Source organism: Anastrepha ludens, chromosome 2 (genome assembly GCF_028408465.1).
Source record: "Anastrepha ludens isolate Willacy chromosome 2, idAnaLude1.1, whole genome shotgun sequence".
NCBI classification, from domain to species: Eukaryota; Metazoa; Arthropoda; class Insecta; order Diptera; family Tephritidae; genus Anastrepha; species Anastrepha ludens.
In genome coordinates, this window is record NC_071498.1 from 24,636,429 (window position 1) to 24,658,671 (window position 22,243).

Consider the following 22,243-nt stretch of genomic DNA (forward strand, 5'->3'; position numbering starts at 1 on the left):
TTTATAATTTTTAATTTAAAAAATCGTGGTGATACAAATTGCGAGGTTTGCTTGAAAAATCTGTGCAAAAATCAAAACTATTTAATTGTTTGGGGTAAACCTCTTTTATTTTTCGACATAATCTCCTTTGAGGCTTATACACTTTGTTCAACGCTGTTCCAGTTTGTTGGTCTCTTTCCAATAATAGAATTTGTCTAAGTCTGAAAAACAGCCAATCGTTTCTGCAATCACCTCTTCGTTTGGATATAAAAAATTTTTCTCCGCCTCGCATTTCTTCACATTGGGGAACAAATAGTAGTCCGAAGCAATTGAGGTAGTCTGGAGATTAGGGGGGATGTGAAACGAGTTGGAACTCTATTTCGATTAGTTTTGCGATCACAGCTGCTAAGGCGTGAGTTGATGCGTTGACGTGTTGGAAAAGGAAAATCATTCGACTTCCTCGATTCAAACGAATGCCAAACGAAGGACTTTTTTGAAAATCACGCGACTTCCTCGATTCAAACGAATGCCAAGCACAAATAAATAAGCCGATATGACTGAAACTTGGTTTGTGTCCTTCCAAGAGTTGCCGTTAACTAAACATAACCTCGATATGCGCCAGAAATGCCCTCTCGCTGACTTTCCATAGACTTTTCAAACGGCCCTCGTAATAGGGCTTACGCAAGTTGGAAGTTTTTTATTAGCTTGCGGTAAGAAAAGATTGTTACAGGTGGTGCAAAATTAATCATCCAATTTGGTCTTTGAATAACTCTATATTTTGTTGTTTCTTACTTAATCATTCAATTTGTTTTTTCACTAAATAAAAAAATATATGTTGGTTAATGGTTAATGGTTGTAAAGGGTTAAGGTGTGGCCCTTTAGCACTGCGACCATATTGATCTATTGTGCACCCTATGCTGTCTACTGACTGTTAAGTATGCTTAGGAATTGTACCAGCTCCTTCTGAGGGAGTGATTGAAGCTCTTCATCTGTAAGCATGAACTTGTTTAAAAACCTTTTCCTTCTATGCGTCAACCCCGGACATTCGATAATGAGATGTTCTATAGACTCCTCATCTTCGCAGCAGAATCTGCAGGTGCTGGTGTTAGTTATGCCTAATTTATGTAAGTGTTTGTTGCAGGTGAAGTGACCCGTGAGGGCGCCTGTGAGAGTGCGAATGCTCTTTTTGTTTAACGTGAGTGCCATGTTAGCTCTTTTAGCGTTGAAACTTAGGAACTTTTTGGAGTGTCTAAGACCCTCTACATTGTTCCAATGCTGATTTAATAGACCTAGAACTAGGTCCGATGAAGTTTTCATCTACCCCTTTTTTGGCTTGAAAGTCTGCCTTTTCGTTGCCGTCATATCCCTCATGTCCCGGTACCCAAATTAATGTAACATTGCTTTTGGATGTCAGATTATTGAGTGCCTTGTGGCATTGTAAGAGGGTTTTTGAGTTGTAGGTATAGCTATCTAAAGCTTTTAGAACTGATTGGCTGTCCGAGAGTATTTTGATCTTTACTCTATTGTGGTTTCTACGTTGCATGATGTTTACTGCTTCCATTATTGCGTATAGCTCCGCTTGGAAGATAGTGGTGTCCCTGGTGAGAGCGTATGATTTGTGGATTCTGGGCCCCACTACTCCTGCTCCTACACCATAAGGTGTTTTTGATCCATCAGTGTACCATTTTTGTGAATCATCATTCATCCATTTCGGGTTTGTTTTCCACTCGATCCTCTCAGGAAAGGTAACTGTGTATCCTTTTGTGAAACAGAGGGTTGGGTCAATGTGGTCTGAAACTTGAGCCATGCTTATGGTGTTTTTGATTTTATTTAGGATATTTAGGTGACCGGTGAGGTTGCCCAATTTGAAATTTTGTTTCATGTGTAGCATGAGTGCTTGCGTAGCTGCTTCCTCTTGGATTGCTATATGAAGTGGTGGGAGATCAAGGAGTGCTTCCATGCCAGCTGTTGGGGTAGTTCTCATAGCCCCTGTGATGCATAGGCAAGCAAGCCTTTGTACTTTTCCCAGTTTGGTTATCGCTGTTTGTTGGATAGATTTGCTCCACCATACTAGTGCCCCATACAGTATGATTGGTCTAACCATTTGGGTGTATATCCAGAGGGCCATACTAGGGCTGAGGCCCCAGGATCTCCCTAGTAATTGTTTGGTTGTCCACAAGGATTTCGTGGCTTTTTTTGTTATTGTATATTATTTATGTGTGATTCCCAAGTGAGTTTTTTATCTAAGGTTAAACCTAGATATTTGACCTCTTCCTTTAGTTCTATCACTGTTTCATTTATTTTCAATGCAGGAAACTCTAACTTTCTTTTTCTTGTGAAGGGGATTATTGTGGTTTTGTTAGGGTTGATGGTTGATCGACAGCCCCTCCTTTTTACACCATTCCCATGTTGCGTTCAAGGCATTTTGCATTAAGTCTGTTAGTGTCCTTTCATGGTTGCCTTTTATTATAACAGATATGTCATCTGCATAACCAATGGTTATAAATCCCTTATTGTTTAGGTGCTGCACCAAGTCATCAACTAGTAGGGACCATAGCAGTGGAGAAAGAACTCCTCCTTGCGGACATCCCTTTACTGTTGTGACATTATTTAAAAAAATATATACTTTGAGTGATGCAAATTTTTATTTTGAGCTTTACGCGAATTATATATTTAAAATGAAACAATGAGTAGTTTGCAGAAAACATGACTTTAATCTTCAACGTCAACTTACGAATAATCTGTACATTCTTAAATAAATTGCTTATTACCTAAAACAAAGCAACATTTTATGAACAGTTAAACAAAAAGCATCACGCCACCTAAAAGCTCAGTTGCAATGGTGTTTTTCCATGCAACATTCCTTTTCACTATTTGTTGCAAGAACTGTTTAATTAAGGTTCCCCAACATTGTTTTTCCATTAACAGTTCTTAACATTTAACATCGTTTATATTCTTTAACATCTATTTAACATCACTATTGTGTTATTGTCATGTTAATAACATTAGCTCTGTTATTAACAGAGGCTTATAAAGGGCTTTTCAATTGGCGCGGGTCAATTTTGGCGCCCTGTGGCAGCCATTTGGTTTTGGTGACATCTGTCAAATCTTTTGTTTATTATTCAGTTGTTTATGCCAAATCATCATGGCAAGTTACACGATTGAACAGCAAATGATAAAACTTTATTATCAAAATCAGTGTTCATTAACGTAAATGTTGCGCGCATTGCGCCCATTTTTCGGTAGATGTGGTGGCCCTTCAAAATCGACTCTTCAACGTTTGGTGGCCAAATTTGAGACGACCGGGTCAGTAAACAATCAGCCAACACCCGTGCGTTCAAGGAACGCAAGATCAGCCGAGAACATTGCCACGGTCCGTGAAAGTGTACAGCAGAACCCGAGGCAGTCTATTCCTCGCCGTGCACAAGAACTTGGCCTTTCGCAGACTTCAACTTGGCGAATTTTGCGTCGGGACTTGGGCCTACACCCGTACAAGATCCAACTGACCTAAGAGCTCAAAGTTGATGACCATAGGCAACGCCGTTTGTTCGCTGACTGGGCCTCGAATCGTTTGGAAGAGACCCCCAGTTTTGGGCGAAAAATCATCTTTAGTGACGAGGCGTATTTTTGGATGAATGGCTGTGTTAACAAACAAAATTGCCGTATATGGGACGATACCAATCTACACGAGGTTCACCAGCTGATAATGCATCCTCAAAAAGTTACCGTTTGGTGTGGATTTTGGGCCGGCGGCGTCATTGGTCCGTAATTTTTTGAAAACGACGTTGGTGAGGCGGTCACCGTCCAATAACCAATTTCTTATGGACCATATTGAACCATATGGACCTAGACGACATGTGGTTCCAGCAGGACGGCGCTACGTGCCACACAGCAAACGCCACTATTGACAATTTCAACATCTACCCGCCCTTATTGAAAAACCCTGTACATAACTAACTCGCGCTTCATTGCTTGTCTGTTTGCATACTGCAGCTGTCTAGTTCACAAGTGTTAAAAATGATTGACGTACGACCGCATTTGCAAAAATTTGGTGATCTTTCGTTGGGGTGATTAATTTTGCGCCAACTCTTATTTAAATAATCCACATCAAAATAATATCAGTAAAGTCTTTAGCTTCCAAAGCACTCGCGGTTCATGCAGTTTCCAATTTTCCATGCCTATTCATTATTTTACTCATCCATAAATTCTTCCCTTTTAGTAATGCGTTAATAGCCGAAATAAATCTGGCACCGGCTGTGAATAAAATGCTCTCGAATTGCGATGAGATTATACGCCAGCACAAGGCCGCATGCTTACGCGTCACATCGCTGCTTTCGTGTCGCGACCTCATTTGGATTGGCACCAGTGCGGGTGTACTGCTCACCATACCAGGGCAGGGATCCGAAAAGGATGTCCAAAATGTGGTGCCCACTGGCATTCCCCATGGGCATACGGGACATGTGCGTTTCTTGACCTTCGTCGAGACAAGCGGTCTAACATCGGAAGGCAGTGGCAGTAGCACCGGCTCAACGGGACGCGATGCCGAAACAGCGGTGAGCAGTACGGATTACAGGAGTCAAAGGTATGTGATTTATGGAATTTATTTATTTTATGCAAATTAATTGCGGGCCTCTTTACACTTTCACATGCGCAGCACTGCTAAACATGCGAAGCCAAAAGCGGAATCCAGCACAATTTTGGTAATATCCGGCGGTGATGGCTACGAAGATTTCCGAAATTCGGGTGCGAATTCGCTAAGCGAAATTGCCGGCCGTGAGGATAGCACCAATCACTTGCTGATATGGCAAATTTGAAGTAGGCGCCGCAAGAACCGTTGGAAGGAATTGCTTTCACGGTGGAAAAACAACAACTAGTGGTGGCAGCGTAGTCCGGGCGGATACCGGCGCAAGCGTGGAATTAATCGACACACGAGCACGAGCATCTAAATGCAAATGCAACGAGAGAACGTGAAGAGATATTTCCTGCTTCGCAGCTACCGAACGGCTACCATATAAGCTAAACCAAAACACACACACACATACAAAAAAAAAAAAGAAAACTCGAAAACTACAGAGGAGCGAGAAAATCTCGAAAATTCTTTGAATGCTGCGTTGTGAAAGTGAGTTGGGCTTAAATAGAGATTACTGAGATTATTATTATTGCCGCAAGAGCATGCAAACACACCTACATACACACAAACATGCACATCATTAGAGGGGGGCGGCACTTTCGCTGTGTTGCCACCAAACGATAATAAATTCGAAAAGCGATTATGCAAAAAACTCTTTTAATTGTTAAGTGAAACAAAAACAATACAAAATTGAAATTGTGTGTACGCCTGTGTATACGATGTAAATGTTAGTTTGCAATTGTAATATTTCTTTGGACCCTTTTAAACTTATATTTACATACATACATACATACATATGTAACTACAATACATGCATAGAAACATACTTACAAATATTGTTAAGTGCAAAATTCCTATACATATTAAATTATACATAATTATCTACTATACATGCGTGTATACATACATACATACATAGATATTACACACACACACATATAATTAAATTTATATAGCGAATTTCAGCACATAATTTTTTATCAAACTACTTAGAAAGTACGCATAGACTTATGTACACACACATACATACATGCATACATATGTACAATGTGTGCCCACGCAGTATGTGTGCATACACACACACACACACGCACACACACACACACACACACACACACACACACACACACACACACACACACACACACACACACACACACACACACAATATTCGGCAAATGAAACATGCAAACAAGCAGAAACAAAAACAACAACAAAAACAAAAGTATGAAACTGAAACTGAATAATGTGCCAAAATGTGTTTCCTTTGCTATACTAATCCATACATACAAACAAAATGAATATATGTAATAACGCAGTACATTGCGAAACTAAAGTAGATAATATAAATAAATGCATAGAAATCCTAAATAAAAGTATGCATATGTATGTGCACACATCCATACATACATATTTAGACAAATCAACATTAACAAGTAGCTTCTGGCAGTTGTTTGACATAACTATTTTCTTTATTTAAGAAAAAAAACAACAAAAAAAAAAAAATTAAGAAACAAACAAACAAAAAATAGAACAAAAAGAAAAATCCTTTTGTATTTTAAGCGTCGTAAGAATTATAGCAGAATGTGTAAACTAAATACCTACATATATAATTATATACATATGTATACATAATTGAAAACAAAAAACAACAAAAACAAAAAAATACATGCAAGCATACAAACTTACCTAAAATCATATTAACGGGGTACAACTGATAAATCCCGCAAATATTTTTGAACCGATTGAACAATAATTAAATAAATCTACTATTTAAGCACTATTTACAATAAACTAAAAGGAACTAATCATAAATAAATTGTATTTGTAATTGTTTAAAATATGTAAATTAAATGAAATTAAAGCAAGACAAAGAAAATTCAAGTGAAATTAAAATTTTCAAAATAAAATAAAATTATAAAATACGAAAAAAACACAAAATCTTCTATATTTAAGTATGTAAATTTGGAAAAGCGTTATGTTCAACATGCATACATACACACATACAAACATAAACACATTCATACATACACACATAGCTATATGTATAGCCAAAGCAGAGAGAATGTTAATACATTAATGTTAATCCATTAACATTATCTGTTAATTCATTAACATTCTCTGTTAATCCATTAACATTCTCTGGCCAAAGTGAGTTGAGATTGAGCGCAGCCTGCATAAAAAAAGCAAAACAAAAAAACTAAAAACACGCAAAGCAAAACAACGCAAGGCGAAATGAGTTAATAGGTTTGTTCATGTAAAAAATATCCAGTAACTTGCCAGTTACTTAATTTCCGAGAATTCACACTCAAAGAGTTTTCTCTGATCAAAAAAAATGTACACGAACGCAAGGCGCATTCATTAAGTGGTGGCGCTTGACCAACAACAATGTTTTTTGTGCGTTTGAATGTCACGGTTAAGCATTGGCAAAGTAAAAAAAAAACAAAGAATGAATTCGCCTTGCTTCATTCTGTGCTGAGAGCCATTTAGACACGGCGGGAGAATAAAAAAAAAAACAAAAAAAAAACAAATCAGCTGATTTACTGATACCACCTTAAAGAAATTTGCCTTGCATGAACGTAAAAACAGTAAAATTTGCAAGATTAACGAACAGTTCATTCGTTTTTTCTCGAGAAAAAATCACAAAAATACATTTTTTTTCAGTTGAGCTACCTCGTTGTTGTTGTGGCATGTTTATTTATTTCAACATTACTTACTCAAAACCTAATCCTAGAATGAAAATATATATTAGAGGTTCCATATTCAAAGTTTGCGATAAGTCTTGCCATTTTTTAACCCAATGTACACCAAGGCGCACAGTCTCTTTAGCAAGGATATGCGGAAATCTGTCATTTGGCAGAGAAAAACAGTGCGAAACATAATACATGTGAGCTCTAAGAATATGCAAATATTGCGGAAGCAGATTGGTTTCAATGTTGTTCATGTTATTTGGCGTGTTTGCGGGCAAAAGTATCACATTTTTTATAAAGAAAAACAAAAGTCCAAAAGTCTCTCTACTGGCTCAAATTTTTCTACACCCCACAGCTGTGCACCATAAATCATAATCGACCTTAAGGACGTACCAAAGATGCTTGGTTTTTTAGAAATGGAAATCTGAGCGTTATTCATGTATTTTAGCCATGCAGCATTTATTACTACTTGAGAGTCGGCACGCTTTGAATCCAAATGCTTGGTGTAAGACAGTTTGTAGTTAATCAGTACGCTAAGCTATTTATACAGGTATTCTTTGAAAGTCATTATATTTTCATCGCTAAACTTCGAACTGTATGAAGCAGGGATTCTTGTGCACTCCCTAAACACCACGGAGCATTTTTGCTTAGACAAAATAACTTTAAGCCTGTAGGTCGGCCGGAGACTTGGCAAGAAGCACTACGTCCTCAGCGTACACTCGAAGCTTAATGCGGCGGTTAGTCACAATTTTATTCCACCCGTTAGAAGTTCCCGTTTTAGTCATTTATTTAAGTACAAGGAAAACAAGATCGGACTTAACAGACAACCTTGTCTTGCCCCTTTATTGACAAAAAATGGGAGTTCTTCTTGCTGCCTCGTAACAAATTAAAAAAAAAAAAATCGAGTAAAATGCAAATTATTGAGTTTAGCATTACATGGTTTTATTTTGTCCACAATATTTTGTTCCACTTCAACATCGCGGTCAGATGAAGATTCCATTAGCAGCTGTATTGTTGCGGCAATCACAGCTTTCTGTCTGCGCCCCTCGGCAGGTATACTGTAACATTAGGGGGGGGGGGGGGGGGGTATATCGTCCCCTCCTTTCGTGTCGAGCGGCGGACCCTTCCACGGCGCGAGCTTGGGTGCCACGCCTGCTAACCACTCCACGGTCTTCTCGTCCTTGCAGTCCACAAGTAGTAGACCCGGCCTGAAGTAAACCCCACAAAATGCCAGCGGCTGAGTCCATCCTTTAAAGAATTCATCCATTATGGCCTCCTGAAGCACGTTTTCCTTACTTCGGTGTATGCATGTACATAGGTATGTATAGGTATACACCTAATTCTGTTATTACACGATAGATACGTTCGCAAAAAATCCGTGTAAAAAGAGAAGTAGGTGAAAACAATATTAAAAAATTCTTTTTAGAGTTCACTTAAGAATTTATTTCGTGCTTACACATTGTAATTAATTAAATATAAGTAAGAAATTATTAAACGGCGACTCCCAGAGACTTTTCCTGAAACTAATTTAAACACTTAGTGCAAGCATCGAAAAATCGCAAACAAAGAAAAATTCATAAAATGTTGAAAATCGTGTTAAAACAAAGCGATTCGTGTAAACAGAGAATTAGGTGTATGCGCATATATTGCCAAATTAGTTAATAACTAAACCAACGTAAACGTACGCCGTATCAGCTGTCACGATGAAGCAACGATCTACGATACTACGGAACGGAACGGTGGTGAGAATTCATTTACATGGTACGCTGATACGGGCGTACGTTTACGTTGGTGAGTATGGGCACCATAAGAAGTGCAAGCTTAAAACACAAAAGATACCTTCATTGCTTTCGATTTGTATTTCGGAAACCGCAGCAACGGCGACTGGAGACTGTGGTTCAGAAGTACCTACCTCTATATCATTGGCTGATTCCTATTTAATTTGACTTCAAATAAACTTTATAAATTTAATCTAAAATATATTTACTTGAATTCACCATTTTAATCACCATTTTTATTTAAATTTAGAACTTTGACTCGATTCGCAAATTTAAATTCGTGTTTATTTTCACTTTGCGATCAGCTGTTCTTCTCACTTGCAAATTCTTACAAGTAAAAATGTATGCAGGAGAAACTGGCAACTTCCCCTCAAAATTAAATGACATTTTGCTCTCTCACTTTTCCCCTAACTTGCAAGTTTTCTAGATACATGAACACCAAAAAGCACTTCATGAACAGACCTAATGCAATAGACGACGCGCCTGAACAATTTAAAAACTCACTAAAGGAGTCAAATTTATGTAAAGTAAAATAAAAATGGGCTGTAGTTGGCAATACTGGCAGCCAATCAACAAATAAATACATATACCGGCGAAAGTGATTTTGCTCACCATCGGATATGGCGAACATTACTTAAATTTTTATATATGCATACCTACGTACATACTTACATACATACATCTATGCAACCGATTTGTTCAAAAGCAATGCAAAAATATATATTTACAAACATATGTGACATTCAATATTAAACCAAATGAAATGTACTGTAATTTTAACTGTTACATACAAACATACATACATAAACTAACAACAATAATGCTTGAAAAAGGCGGCTAAAGGCTTATAAAGTCCCGAAAGTCCTAATATCAAAACTGGAGTTGAGACAATTTAGTGCCAACGGGATACTTTTGTTGTATATGCACACAAACACATGCATGCACGCAATGGTAGTTTTATATCATACATTTTTTAACGGCGAAAAGATATGCATACCCAGCAGGGACAAGCAGAGCTTTGACGAGAAACCAAAATTCAACAGACTTCTTCTAATATATACTTCGCACTGCGTCGGCTAAACGATTGCTTGCATACTATAAGTCGTTAAAGAGATTTATTATGTGGCGGGTCATCTTATGCGCGGCAAAGTATGCACAGTTAGGCCTTAACTTCAGCAGTATATAGATGGCAATGGTTGACAAACGCACTTGTACTCGCGTATACATACATACATGCATGCATATGAACATCTATCGGAGTGAGCAGGAGAAAGTCCCAAATATTTCATACACCAAGGGGCGCAAGGTGTGAATAGGTTTAATATGGCACTGATATACTTCCCCTACTTTTCTCTATACACTCCGTTCAAAAAATATTGCAAGCACATCTGTTTCTTATGATTTTTTGTGATTTTTTAAGAGCTATAGGAAAGTTTTTCAAAAAACACACGTAAAATTCGGAAAAATGTATGACATTTTTATTTAAATCGATAGTACAGTCCATATAATTTAAGGTTTGAAGATTATTTCATGCAAATGTCGCCACGACTGTGCTTCAAATGGTGATGTGTGGCATATGGCACCGTCTTGCTGAAACCACATGTCATGCAAGTCAAGCTCATGCATTTTGGGCAAAAAAAAGTTGGATATCAATTCACGGTAACGCTTACCACTCACAGTTACGTTACGATTCGCAGCATCTTTGAAGAAGTACTATCCAATGATACCTCCAGCCCATAAACCGCACCAAACTGTGACCTTTTCTGGATACATTGGTAGCTCTTGCAATTCTTCTGGCTCATCTTCACTCCAAAATCGACAATTCTGCTTATTTACGTACCCATTGATCCAAAAATGAGCTTCGCCGCTGAACACAATTTTTCGATGAAAAAGTGGATCTTCGGCCAACTTTTCAAGAGCCCATTCACCAAAAATGCTGCGTTGCGGTAGGTCATTCGACTTCAATTCTTGCACCAACTGTATTTTGAAAGGCTTCACCTAAATCCTTTCGCAAAATTTTCCACGCTATTGAGTAACAGAGGCCCAATTGCTGCGAACGGCGTCGAATCGATCGTCGATGGTCATCATTAACACTGGCCGATACAGCTGCGATATTTTCTGCAGTTCGCACTCTACGTAAGCGTGTTGGTGGTTTGATGTCCAATAATGTAAATTTGGTTCTAAATTTAGTCACAATAGCTCGAATAGCCGCCTCAGTGGATCGATTAAACTGACCATAAAATGGAAGAAGCGCGCGATAAACTTTCTTAACAGAACACGCATTTTTATAAATAAATCTGAATTCCGAATGGTAGTCACGCATCAATTCATTCGGCTACAGCGGCCGACAGATCTTGGTAGAACATAAATCCGGGTCGAACCGACTGTAGCTTGAAGCGGTTAACGCAAATGTAGGTAGGTAGGTAGGTAGGTAGGTAGGGTGGTTGTCATAGAGACACACTTAGACCTTTCGCAGGTCCATTGTGATACCACTGGAGCTTATCCTTACTCTACGTATTCCTTTTCAAACCATCAGCCGAGCTGAGCTTCGTTAGTTTTAGATGGGCTATGTTCGCTACATCGGTTAGAAATGCTGTATCAAGAGTGCGCAGCCTTCTCATAGCTAGGCTTTCACACTCACATAAAAGGTGTCTGACTGTTTCCTCTTCCTCTGTATTAAAACAGCTTCTACCGAAATCGAACTGCGTGAGTCCTAACCTTCTAGCGTGGCTGCCTATTAAACAATGACCAGTTCCGCCTTACAGTTTCCTGCAATATTCCTGTGGCCTGGTACCCAGATAAGGTGCACCTTGTAGCACTTAGATACGTCATTTAGTAGTTTAAAACATTCTAGAACTGTTTTTGACGAGTGCGTTTTTGATTCAAGCGCTTTTATTGCTGCTTGACTGTCCGAGTAAATGAATACTTCATTTGTGGATAATGCTCTCGTTTTTATTTCTGTAAGTCCCTCTTTTATGGCAGTGACTTCCACCTGAAATACACTGCAATGATCAGGTAAGCGAAATGATTGACATACTCCGAGTTTATCGGAGTAGACCCCTCCACCTACTTTGTTGTCCATTTTTGAGCCATCTGTGTAGATGTTTAAGTCATTTTTCATAACAATAAGCCCGGAAATACTGTGACAAAGGATTTATTAAAATTGATGTCCTTGGTCTTACAGAAACACGTTGTGCTGGGAATGCAGGGGAATTGTTCTAAAATTGAGGAGTGTCCTCTTTGGTTCGTTCTGAGTAGGCCGATTTCTCTTAGTATAAGAGTTGCTTTGGCAGCTGTTTGCTTACTGTATTGCTCTATTGGTAAAATGTTAAGCATAATATTTAGTGCATCTGTGGGTGTGGTTCTGAGGACCCCGCAGATGCAAAGACTGCCATTCTTTGTACGTGTGCCATGGTTCTTTTAATGTACAATTTATCTAGAGCCGGCCACCATACTAATATGCCGTATGTTAGGATTGGTCTGACAATTGCCGTGTAAAGCCAGTATACGATACGCAAATGTAATTAGACGCCGTTTGGCCGTCATTCTAGAATCCAAAGCTCCTTCTTTCTTTTGCCTCTTGTTTCCCGCTCTCTGTTTTTCTTGTGAATTTGATTCTTCGTCCAAGAGGGCCCTTCGCCTGGGCAGCCATTTGTCTTTATCTAACCTAAAAGACATGGCCTGATGACTTAGATTTTGTGTGTAAGTGTGGCCCTATGTCCGACCGGGGATAACTGGAATTGAGAAGACGATGAAGAAATAATGACTATTTTTATTTCAATATCTTGTTGAAATATCAGGTACTGGAGATCAAAACAAGTATACTTAGTGGGACCATGCATAATAACCGATACACGAACTACTTATAAAGCAGCAACACAAACTGAAATATCATCTGGTGGCGTGTGATTGGTACGGAGTTCTGAAAAAAGTTCTTGGGGAAAAATTCAAATACATTCTTGTTTTAAAGGTAAACACAACATTTATTTATGTTTCTATTTCATATTTTTCAATTAATGACATTAATAGTGAGCAGATATTGTGCAGATACACACACTGTACTAATACTACTCGTAAATGTATTAAAAAGCAAAAATTCCGATACAATAATTTCATAAGAAGAAACCAAGAGTGACCTGTTTGAAGTCAAAAGTTTAATTGTAATGAAAAAATACCGTTCTGCCACTATAAATGAGGTGAGTGTTCGACAAGGCATCTTTGTTTTTTTTTTGTTTTTGTTGGGACAGACTAGCAAGTACAGCACTCAGACACAATTAAGTTCATTGTACAGCACTCGGGTTCCCTTTTCAATTTTCTTTAAATCTATTCTACTCGATCTGAGTAGATTTTGTGGCGCCAAGTAGTCAAGGTGGTCGCTTTTTAACACATCAGTGCCAACACATCAAGCCTGATTCGAGTGAAAGCGGGGCAGACGCATAGAAAGTGGTCCGCCGTCTCATCCTCCTCTCCACATGCTGGGTAGAGTGCAGAGTGCAGAGTTTTCCATGTGCTTTGCCCATAGAAAGGGCTCGTCATCAGTCCAACCAGTTGTCTACAGTCCCCTCTGCTTAGTGACAGGAGGAACTGCGACAGTCGGTCGGACATGACAGGTAACATCAGTCTAGTCCATCTGCAACCTCTCTCAGCCTGCCAAGCTTGCCTGTGGGTTGTAGTAACCCATTTGCTAACCGTGGCTTTGATGGCCGCGGAAGGGAGTGGCAAAACGGGCTCTGGGCCAAAAAAGTTGGCCTCAGAGCCCATTCTGGCTAAAGAGTCAGAGATCTCGTTACCCGCGATACCCACGTGTCCCAGGACCCATGTTAGCATCAGGCTATTGTGTTGACCGAGATAGTTCAGCCTGAATATACAGGACTCAACTACCCTTGAAGTGGTTGGGGGGCTGTATAAGGCCATGTGCGCAGCTTGGCGGTCGCTGCATATACATATAGATCTGCCTCTCCATCTGATTTCCACAACAAAGTTCATCGCTTCTTGAGTAACTTATATCTCCGCTTGAAACACAGATGCGTGCATTTCAAGATAAGGCATCACACATAAATGTTTTTTTAATTATCTTTCAATTATCGCATCTTTAAACAGTTACACAAGTGGCGCGACTTCGAGTAAGGAAGGAGACTTCGGTGTGGCCGCCAACTCGGAAATGAAGTTATCAAAATCGATAGCAGAATTCTAGCAGAAAAGAAGAAACAAAGCAAGATATTTTTAAAAAGGAAATAGTGTTGGGACAAAGTGGCGCAAAATTAATCACCCTATCGAAAGACTTAAAATTTTTGCAAATGGCGTTATAAGTCTATCACAGTTGACACTTGTGAACTAGACAGCACGCAATGGAGCGCGTAAAGCTAAAAATAAAGAGTTCCATTACACCAAATTTTTTCTTTTATTTAGTAAAAAAGTTATTCAAAAACCAACTTGGATGATTAATTTTGCGCCACCCTGCAATTGTGCTAATTCTAAGTGAATTGGTTTAGAGATCGACTGCCATTTCCACTTACCTACCCACCTATGTATGTACCTTTGTGTGTTAATTGATCTTCAAGGATTTAACAAACTTCTGGAGCCACATTTTACAAGTCTCTGCTACTATACAAAATACATATGCATGTACGTATGTATGTGCACTAGACCGTTATTTTGCTGTCATCGATTTGTGCTTTAATAAATATTTTTCTTAAAATTCGGCACATTTGTTCTGCTTCACTAACCAAAGTATCTGAATTTTTTGCAGCCGTGTGTTTGTGTGTGTTCGTGTGCATATCAGCATATCCCAAACTACATACAAATAAGATACAGAGCAAAGATTCAAAAAGAAAACAAGCAAAAATAAAATTTGCGTTTTAAAGTTGGTTAACATTTAAAATTTGCTAAATGAGAAAATCTAAACAAAATACCGACAGATTTTTAAATAAATGTCAAAAAAACAAACAAAAAACGATTGCAGCTAAAAATTTAAATAGGCAACTTAAAAATCAACAATTAATAAATTATGAATAAATAAACCTGTTAAATTTTTAAAGACAAATTTTTGAATGAATCTTTTACCAATGAATTTTGTTCAATAAAAATATACAAATAAAATGAAAAACAAAGCCGCAGAAAATAAGAAAAATGACGAAAAAAAAAACAAAAAAATGTTGAAAAAGTTCAAAATTTACTAAACATATATGTAAATACATAAATAAACAGGTACACATCGCGCGTTTAATTATGTAGAGAAGTGGCTCAGAATTTTAATACAATTTTTTTTTGAATTACATATTTTTTAATATTTGAAATTTCTTTTAATTAAAATATTTTATTTTTTATTTTTTGAATTTTTTTATATTTTAATGATTTTTCCATAAATTGAAATAAGCGGCTGCTGAGATTATTCCTAAACTTATAGAACATTCAATATGGCGAATTAGCACAGTTTTGCTTTTTAGTTAAAATCATTTTTTAATTTAAAAAATTTTTTTTAAATTTTTATTTTTAAAATTTTGCCATTAATTAAAATAAGCGACTGCTGAGATTATGCACAATCTTATAGAATATTCTATATGGCGAATTTTTATATTTATTTTTTAATTTTGAAAAAAAAAAATTTTAATTTTTAATTTTTTTTTAAATTTTTTTTTAAATTTTTTTTTTTAAGATTTTGCCATTAATTAAAATAAACGGCTGCTGAGATTATGCTGAAGCTTATAGAATATTCAATGTGGGGAATTTTAATAAATTCAATAAATTTTTTAATTAAAATTTTTATTTTTAATATTTACAGTTTTTTTAATTTTTTTTAATTTTTTTAATTATTTTTATTTTTTTAAGATTTTACCATAAATTAAATTAACCGACTGCTGAGATTATGCACAATCTGATAGAATATTCAATTTTTTTTAATGTTTAAAATTGAAAATTTTTTTTTTTTAATTTTTATTTTTTTTTGTCTTAAGATTTTACCATAACTTAAACTAAGAGATTATACTCAATCTTATAGAATATTCTTTATGGCGAGTTTTAATAAAATTTGTTTGAATATTTAACATTTTTTTTTTAAATTTAAAATTAAAAAAAAAAAATTTTTTAATATTTCAATTTTTTTTACGTCAGATTTTACCATAAATTAAAATAAGCTGCTGCTAAGATTATGCACAATCTTATGGAATATTCAACGTGGGGAATTTTAAGAATTTTTTTTTAAATTAAAATATTTATTTTTAATATTTAAATTTTTTTTTTTAATATTTTTGTTTTTTTTTTATGCCTTAAGATTTTACCATAAATTAAACTAAGAGATTATGCTCAATCTTACATAATATTCAATATGGCGAAAATGCTAGATATAGTTTTAGTTTTTTAGTTAGTCTTTGTAACCTTATTTTTATAAACACACGACGCCAAACTGATGCAAGCAAAGTGATCGAATTCACGTGTTCCACCAGCGCAGTTCCTGCACTTTCACTGGTTCTTGCACTTTTCAGAGGTTTCACTGCATTTAGAAACACGCCGTTTGAAACTATTATACGAAGCTGTATGCATTTTTAATAATAAAGAAATTTAACTTTGAATAAATTATATTAAAACATATATGAAACAATTTAAGCTTAAAAAGTATCCGCTGTCGCCAAGCGATGGTCGTTATTGGCCGCTACCAAAATATTGGGTCAATCGCATCTGCATTGCGCTTGTTGACGCCAGTTAGAAACACCAAGGGTGGTCAGGTTGTCGTCGACTTGGTCTTTCCAACGCAGATGAGGACGTTCTTCGCAGATGAGGACGCTTCACTACATCGATGTCGGCGTACAGCTCATACAGCTCGTGGTCTCATCTTTTATCAATATGCATCATTCACACAAATTGAACACTGACCCTTGATCTTCCGAAGAATTTTTCTCTCGAAAGCTGCTACTCGTAATAATCACCCATCAGTGTTCGTCAATGTCCACGACTCAGCGCTATACATTAGGACCGGGAGGTTGAGTGATTGATAGGGTGTTTTGCTCGTGTGTCGAGCGAGAGCTCTGCTTTTCAATTGTCTACCGATCCTCAAGTAGCACTTGTTGGCAAGAGTTATTCTTCGCTGTATCGCTTGGCTGACGCTGTTGTTGGTGTTCCGCTCTGTCTGCCAGATTGTTATGAATATTTCGATTTTTTTCATAATTAGCAGTTAAATTAAACTTTTAAAAATGTATAATATATTACAAATTTATTTATTTTTTTGAACAAAAAATTTTAATTGAAATACCTCTGTATACCATTAAACAGGCGCTATGTACCATAAAAGTTCGTTTTTTAATAATTCTTGAAAATTTTTTAATCGCTGCCGCTATAGGTACGCCAACCTAAAAAAAAAGATACGACTTTGTCTTTTATTACAAACAAAAAAGGTGTTAACATCATGATTTGAATGAGACTTTCAAGACTTTTTCTAATCAAAAAACCAAAAGCAAATTTGTACATGAAAATGCCAAAACGCGCAATGACTTTGAAAGAAAAAAAAAACATAAAAAAAAATATTAAAAAAAAGTAATACCTATATCGCATAATTGCAACTTTTAACAATAAAATCGTAATGCATACAAATTATAATGTGAAATAAATGTTTAAAAGCGCTCTTGAAGCTACTCGTGCATACTCGTATTTGTATGAATTTTATACTAAATTCTCTTAAATTTTGTTCTTACATTAAAAGCTGCGAAATCACATGGCAACGTATCTTCTGTGCTATATTTTCTACTTTGCCTGTTATAAAATTACCTCAGTATGACACATGGGCTGAAAAAGCCCGGAACTAACAGTTTTTGACAGTTTATTTGCTTCTCGTTTGAATCTAATACTTTTTTTTGAAATTTTTTTTTATTTTATTTTCCTATAAAAACTATATAAATCCAAGTTTTAAACTCTGTGCAAATAAAAAAAAAATAACAAATTCTAAACAAAAGTTCACATTTTTTAAATAAGAATTTTAATAAAAATTCTGAGTATGCAGTTTTATAACGCACTAAATTTTGGTCTAACAAAGTGCAAGTTTCAAGTAGCTGAAAAATCGCATTGATTTTGAATAATTTTTTTCTGGTGATGCTGTGCTTTTCTCCATATAAAGATTCTTCTGCTTATTTGGATAAAGATTGCGCGATTTTTTTTATATGGAAGCAAACACCCAACACCGTAAGGAAAAAATATTCTCATAAATCAACGAGATTTTTGCGCTATTCGAAGTTTGCACTTTTTGCACCGAAATTCAGTGGGTTATAAAACTGCATACTGACATTTTTTCTTGAAATTTTTATTTAAAAAATGTGCAAATGTGAATTTTTGCTGGATTTTGTTTTAATTTGCAAAAAGTGTGAAGTGTGGTTTATATGGCTTTTGTAGGAGATTAACTATATTTTCATAAAAAACTATTAAAATTAAATAAGGAATAAATGAATTGTCAAAACTTATCAATAAGCCCATGTGTTGTAGTTATTTAGGGCTGTGTGTGCTATAAAGGGTTGGGGGTAGTTAGAGGCCCGAAAAAATGATGATTTTCAATAATTTTTTTTGCTAGTCAATTGTTTTATTTTACAAAAATAAAAACATAGCATTAGAACAACATGTTTCGACTTGACTTTAGCAAAATATCAAAAAAAAAAAATTAATAATTGTAAAAGTTATCGCTGTTTGTGTGGAGGTCGTTTCTCTAGTAGTCCCTTCCGGTGATAATCACAAGTCCTTGGAGATTCATCTAAAATCAATCGTACAAGAGAAATTAGTTTTATTAATAGATTATCTTGTAACTGATCGGAGCTTTGTTCTCACACTTAACAATATGGCGACCTCAGAAAAAATTTTTCAGATTTTCGAGAAAAAAACCGAGAATTAAATGTTTAGAAAAAATCGAAATATTTGAAGAAAAAAATCCTTCGATCAAGCACGAGTTTTTTAATATATGTTTTTCAAATCTATCTATTTTTTGAAATCTATTAAGCGGTTTTTAAGTTACGGTGATCACCAGTTCAAAAAACATAGTTTTGAGAAGAACGCATTTAAAGTTTTGCTATCGATTTATCGAGCGCCCGAGCGCCCTTTGTTAATTGTGGAATAACTCGAAAAGTATATGTCGGATTCACTTCAAATTTTCACACAATATTTTTAAGAAAATGTAAAACAAAAAAATCCAATTTTGTGAAAATTCTGACTACCCCTAACCCCATAAGTAAGCATCTAAATATCTGCTGAGGCTAGCTTTAAGCTGGAATTACTTCTTCTAAAATTTATTTTCGATTCTCAATTTTCTCTTTTCTCTTTTTATATGAAACTGGCATCCTATTTTTGCGCTTTTCGGTTTCCGTACAGTACTTACTAGAAGTACACACCTACACATCCTCAGATTCATACTCCTTGAAAACTGCTGTCTGTGCTTCCAAATTTTCAATACAAATATTTACTATATAGAAATGTGAAACTGTCAAATCATAATTCAATCACTGATGCTCCACTAAGTGCATAATACATAGTACATGCAAACATACATACATACATGCATAGAAAAATGTGTGCATATGTATAGTGTGCATAAATATAGGTTTTCATATGCTTAGCTGCAAAACGACGATTGAACCGATGTACTCGTACTTACATAGAACATACATATTTACATACGTGTACATACATACATATACAAGTATATATGTACGAGAGTGTTGTTTGATATTTTAGATGTGTATCTATTTCGTGATTGATTTCGTGTACCGTAACGTGAATTAATTGATTCAAATTTATGTAATCTTATCTTTTTTGAAGAAATTGAATGAATTTGGTAAAATATATCAAAGTATATAAATCAATAATTATGTTATTATTGTTGTATTGTATAAAAATAAATTAAATTAAGTGTTGTTACATTCTACATACATACAAACATACTTAATAAACCAATTAATATGTAATAATTGTAAGTCTAGAATGGTTTGATTTAATGACGGATTACTGTATCAGACTCAGCAAAGGCGAATTTTGTAAAATAAGTGGCCAATTAAGAGTGTGGAATCAAGTTAATAAACGTAAATAAGATAAGATCTGAAAACAAAATTTAAAACAAATAAAAGCACAAGTGAATTGGGTATATGGATTTGTTGGATGCTTATTGTATGATCTGAATTAAGAGTTATGTAATAAAAACCAAACTGAGTTGATTATTTATGATTGGATGAGTGTTTCATTTAGCAATAATTTGTCTATTATAAAGGGTTTTCCAATAACAAGTGTTATTTTGAATTGGATTGCGCTATCGAGAGATGATTAACGATTTTTTATGGCCGGAATTGGATGGTATTGATCTGGACAACGTTTATTTTCAACAAGACGGCGCTACGTACCACACAAGCAACGAAACCAATGATTTTTTACGGAATAAGTTTCCGGGCCGTGTTATCTCTCGAAAAGGTCATCACAATTGGCCACCGAGATCTTGTGATTTAACACCTTGCGACTTTTTTTTGGGGCCACGTGAAAGAGAAGGTCTACGCCAACCGCGCAGAGCCGATTCAAGAGCTCAAAGATGGAATTCGTGAGGCTATCGAGGACATAGGGCAGCCACTTTGCAATTCGGTTATGGCAATTATGGTTATGAAAAGGATATTGCCCTGTAAGCGTGGTCGTGGTGGTCATTTGCCTGATGTTATTTTCCACTATTAACGGCATACCTTCCTCTTTATAATGAAATAAACATCTGATCATTTATAATATATTAAAAAATAGCATTTTTCTTTGAATATCATATTAACCCCTCTGTTTGGAAAATACATACAAGTCGGCACTTTAGTTCTTTCTGCTCTTTCGCAGTCTTTTATTATGGGTTTGTTGCTTGTTTTTCTTCGCACAATTTACTGATATGACACCTGGGCTGAAAAGTCCCTGGAGGAAACACGATTTTTTGTGTTCAAAATTAACTTCATTCATCAAAGTAAATCCCATCAAGAACCACACAATCATTTCAGCGCCGCTCTAATATTTCAATACCTCTTTTGTAGAACGATTCATCTTTTGCCTCAAAGTAGGTCTCAATTGCAGCGATAACCTCTTCTTTACCGGCGAGCATTTTTTTAGGTCTGCCCGCATCCAGAAGCAGTGTAAAATTAAAACACGAAATTCTTTTTGATCCATTGTTTTGAAAATAACAAAAGTATCGTCACCTTAGCACACTAACTCACGAACTAATTAGAATGGGACAGATACCTGTAAAAGGCCATATTTTCCCTGATTTTCATTAAAATTATTTAAAATGAAGAAGTAAATATATTTTTTTCAAAATTGGCATACAGTTTATACATTAAAATAGTATCAAATTTTTGTTTTTTATTTTAATCATTTAAAATGGCGGATGTACACTCAAGTCTTCCAGGAAGGTTGCAGCGGGGCTTCTCAATCGGCGGGCATTGTAGCATCGGCGTCAGTGATCTGAATACAAAAAACCAGACATTGTTTTGTTTATTAATGTTAATTTCGATATGAATTAAACAAAAATGAAAAAAAAAATTCGCGGAATAAAATGCTTCAAAACAAAAAAAATGAATTTTGGAGGCGAATTTTCCTACTATTTTTGTTTTGAAAAAATTATTTTTTTGAAAAATTTTCAAAAACTTTTAATTCACATAGAAAGTAATATCATAAAAAAGATGTGTGCAAATTTTCGGGGAGATTGGTCAATAACTAACGGTTGGCGATCTATAATATAAGAAATACTTAAATTTACCTTCTACAAATTTTTCGACATATTCTTAAAGGATTATATTAACATTTTATGAAGAAAGAAAAAAAAATCGAAATTCTACAGGTATCTGACCTCTTAATGTGTGATTAGAGATACAAATCGCATACGAGCATTTCGATGAGAATGCGACTGCCGTGGTCAAGAGGATGTAACTCAATCCACGAACTTCGACTCGCCATCAATCGAAACTATTTGACATTTCATGCAACCCTTTGTTGAGAATTTTTCACAAATATCTGGAGCCGTAAGGTCCAATTTACTCAGCACTTGCACACTAACGACCTTCTTTGCGGTCCTGGCTAGAATTGGAAATTGAGTTTGGCTGAAATTGAAGCACATATGTCAACAAAAAAAAAAAAATGCTCCATCCGGAAATTGGAAACTTTGCGTTTGATTTTCAGGATGTATGCGA

The 22,243-nt window shown here is 35.8% G+C and overlaps 1 protein-coding gene across 2 annotated transcripts in view; it reads left to right on the forward strand.

The window, feature by feature from the left end:
* The window catches only part of LOC128865531 (uncharacterized), a 98,072-nt gene extending 77,805 nt beyond the window's left edge, over positions 1-20,267 (forward strand). For both annotated transcript variants that reach the window (XM_054105859.1, XM_054105860.1), the window contains 2 exons: positions 4,199-4,561; positions 4,634-20,267. In XM_054105859.1, coding sequence (XP_053961834.1) covers positions 4,199-4,561; positions 4,634-4,793 — 523 coding nt within the window. In that variant the 3' untranslated portion in view covers positions 4,794-20,267. The remainder of the gene's footprint in view (positions 1-4,198; positions 4,562-4,633) is intronic.
* Positions 20,268-22,243: the final 1,976 nt, after the last annotated feature.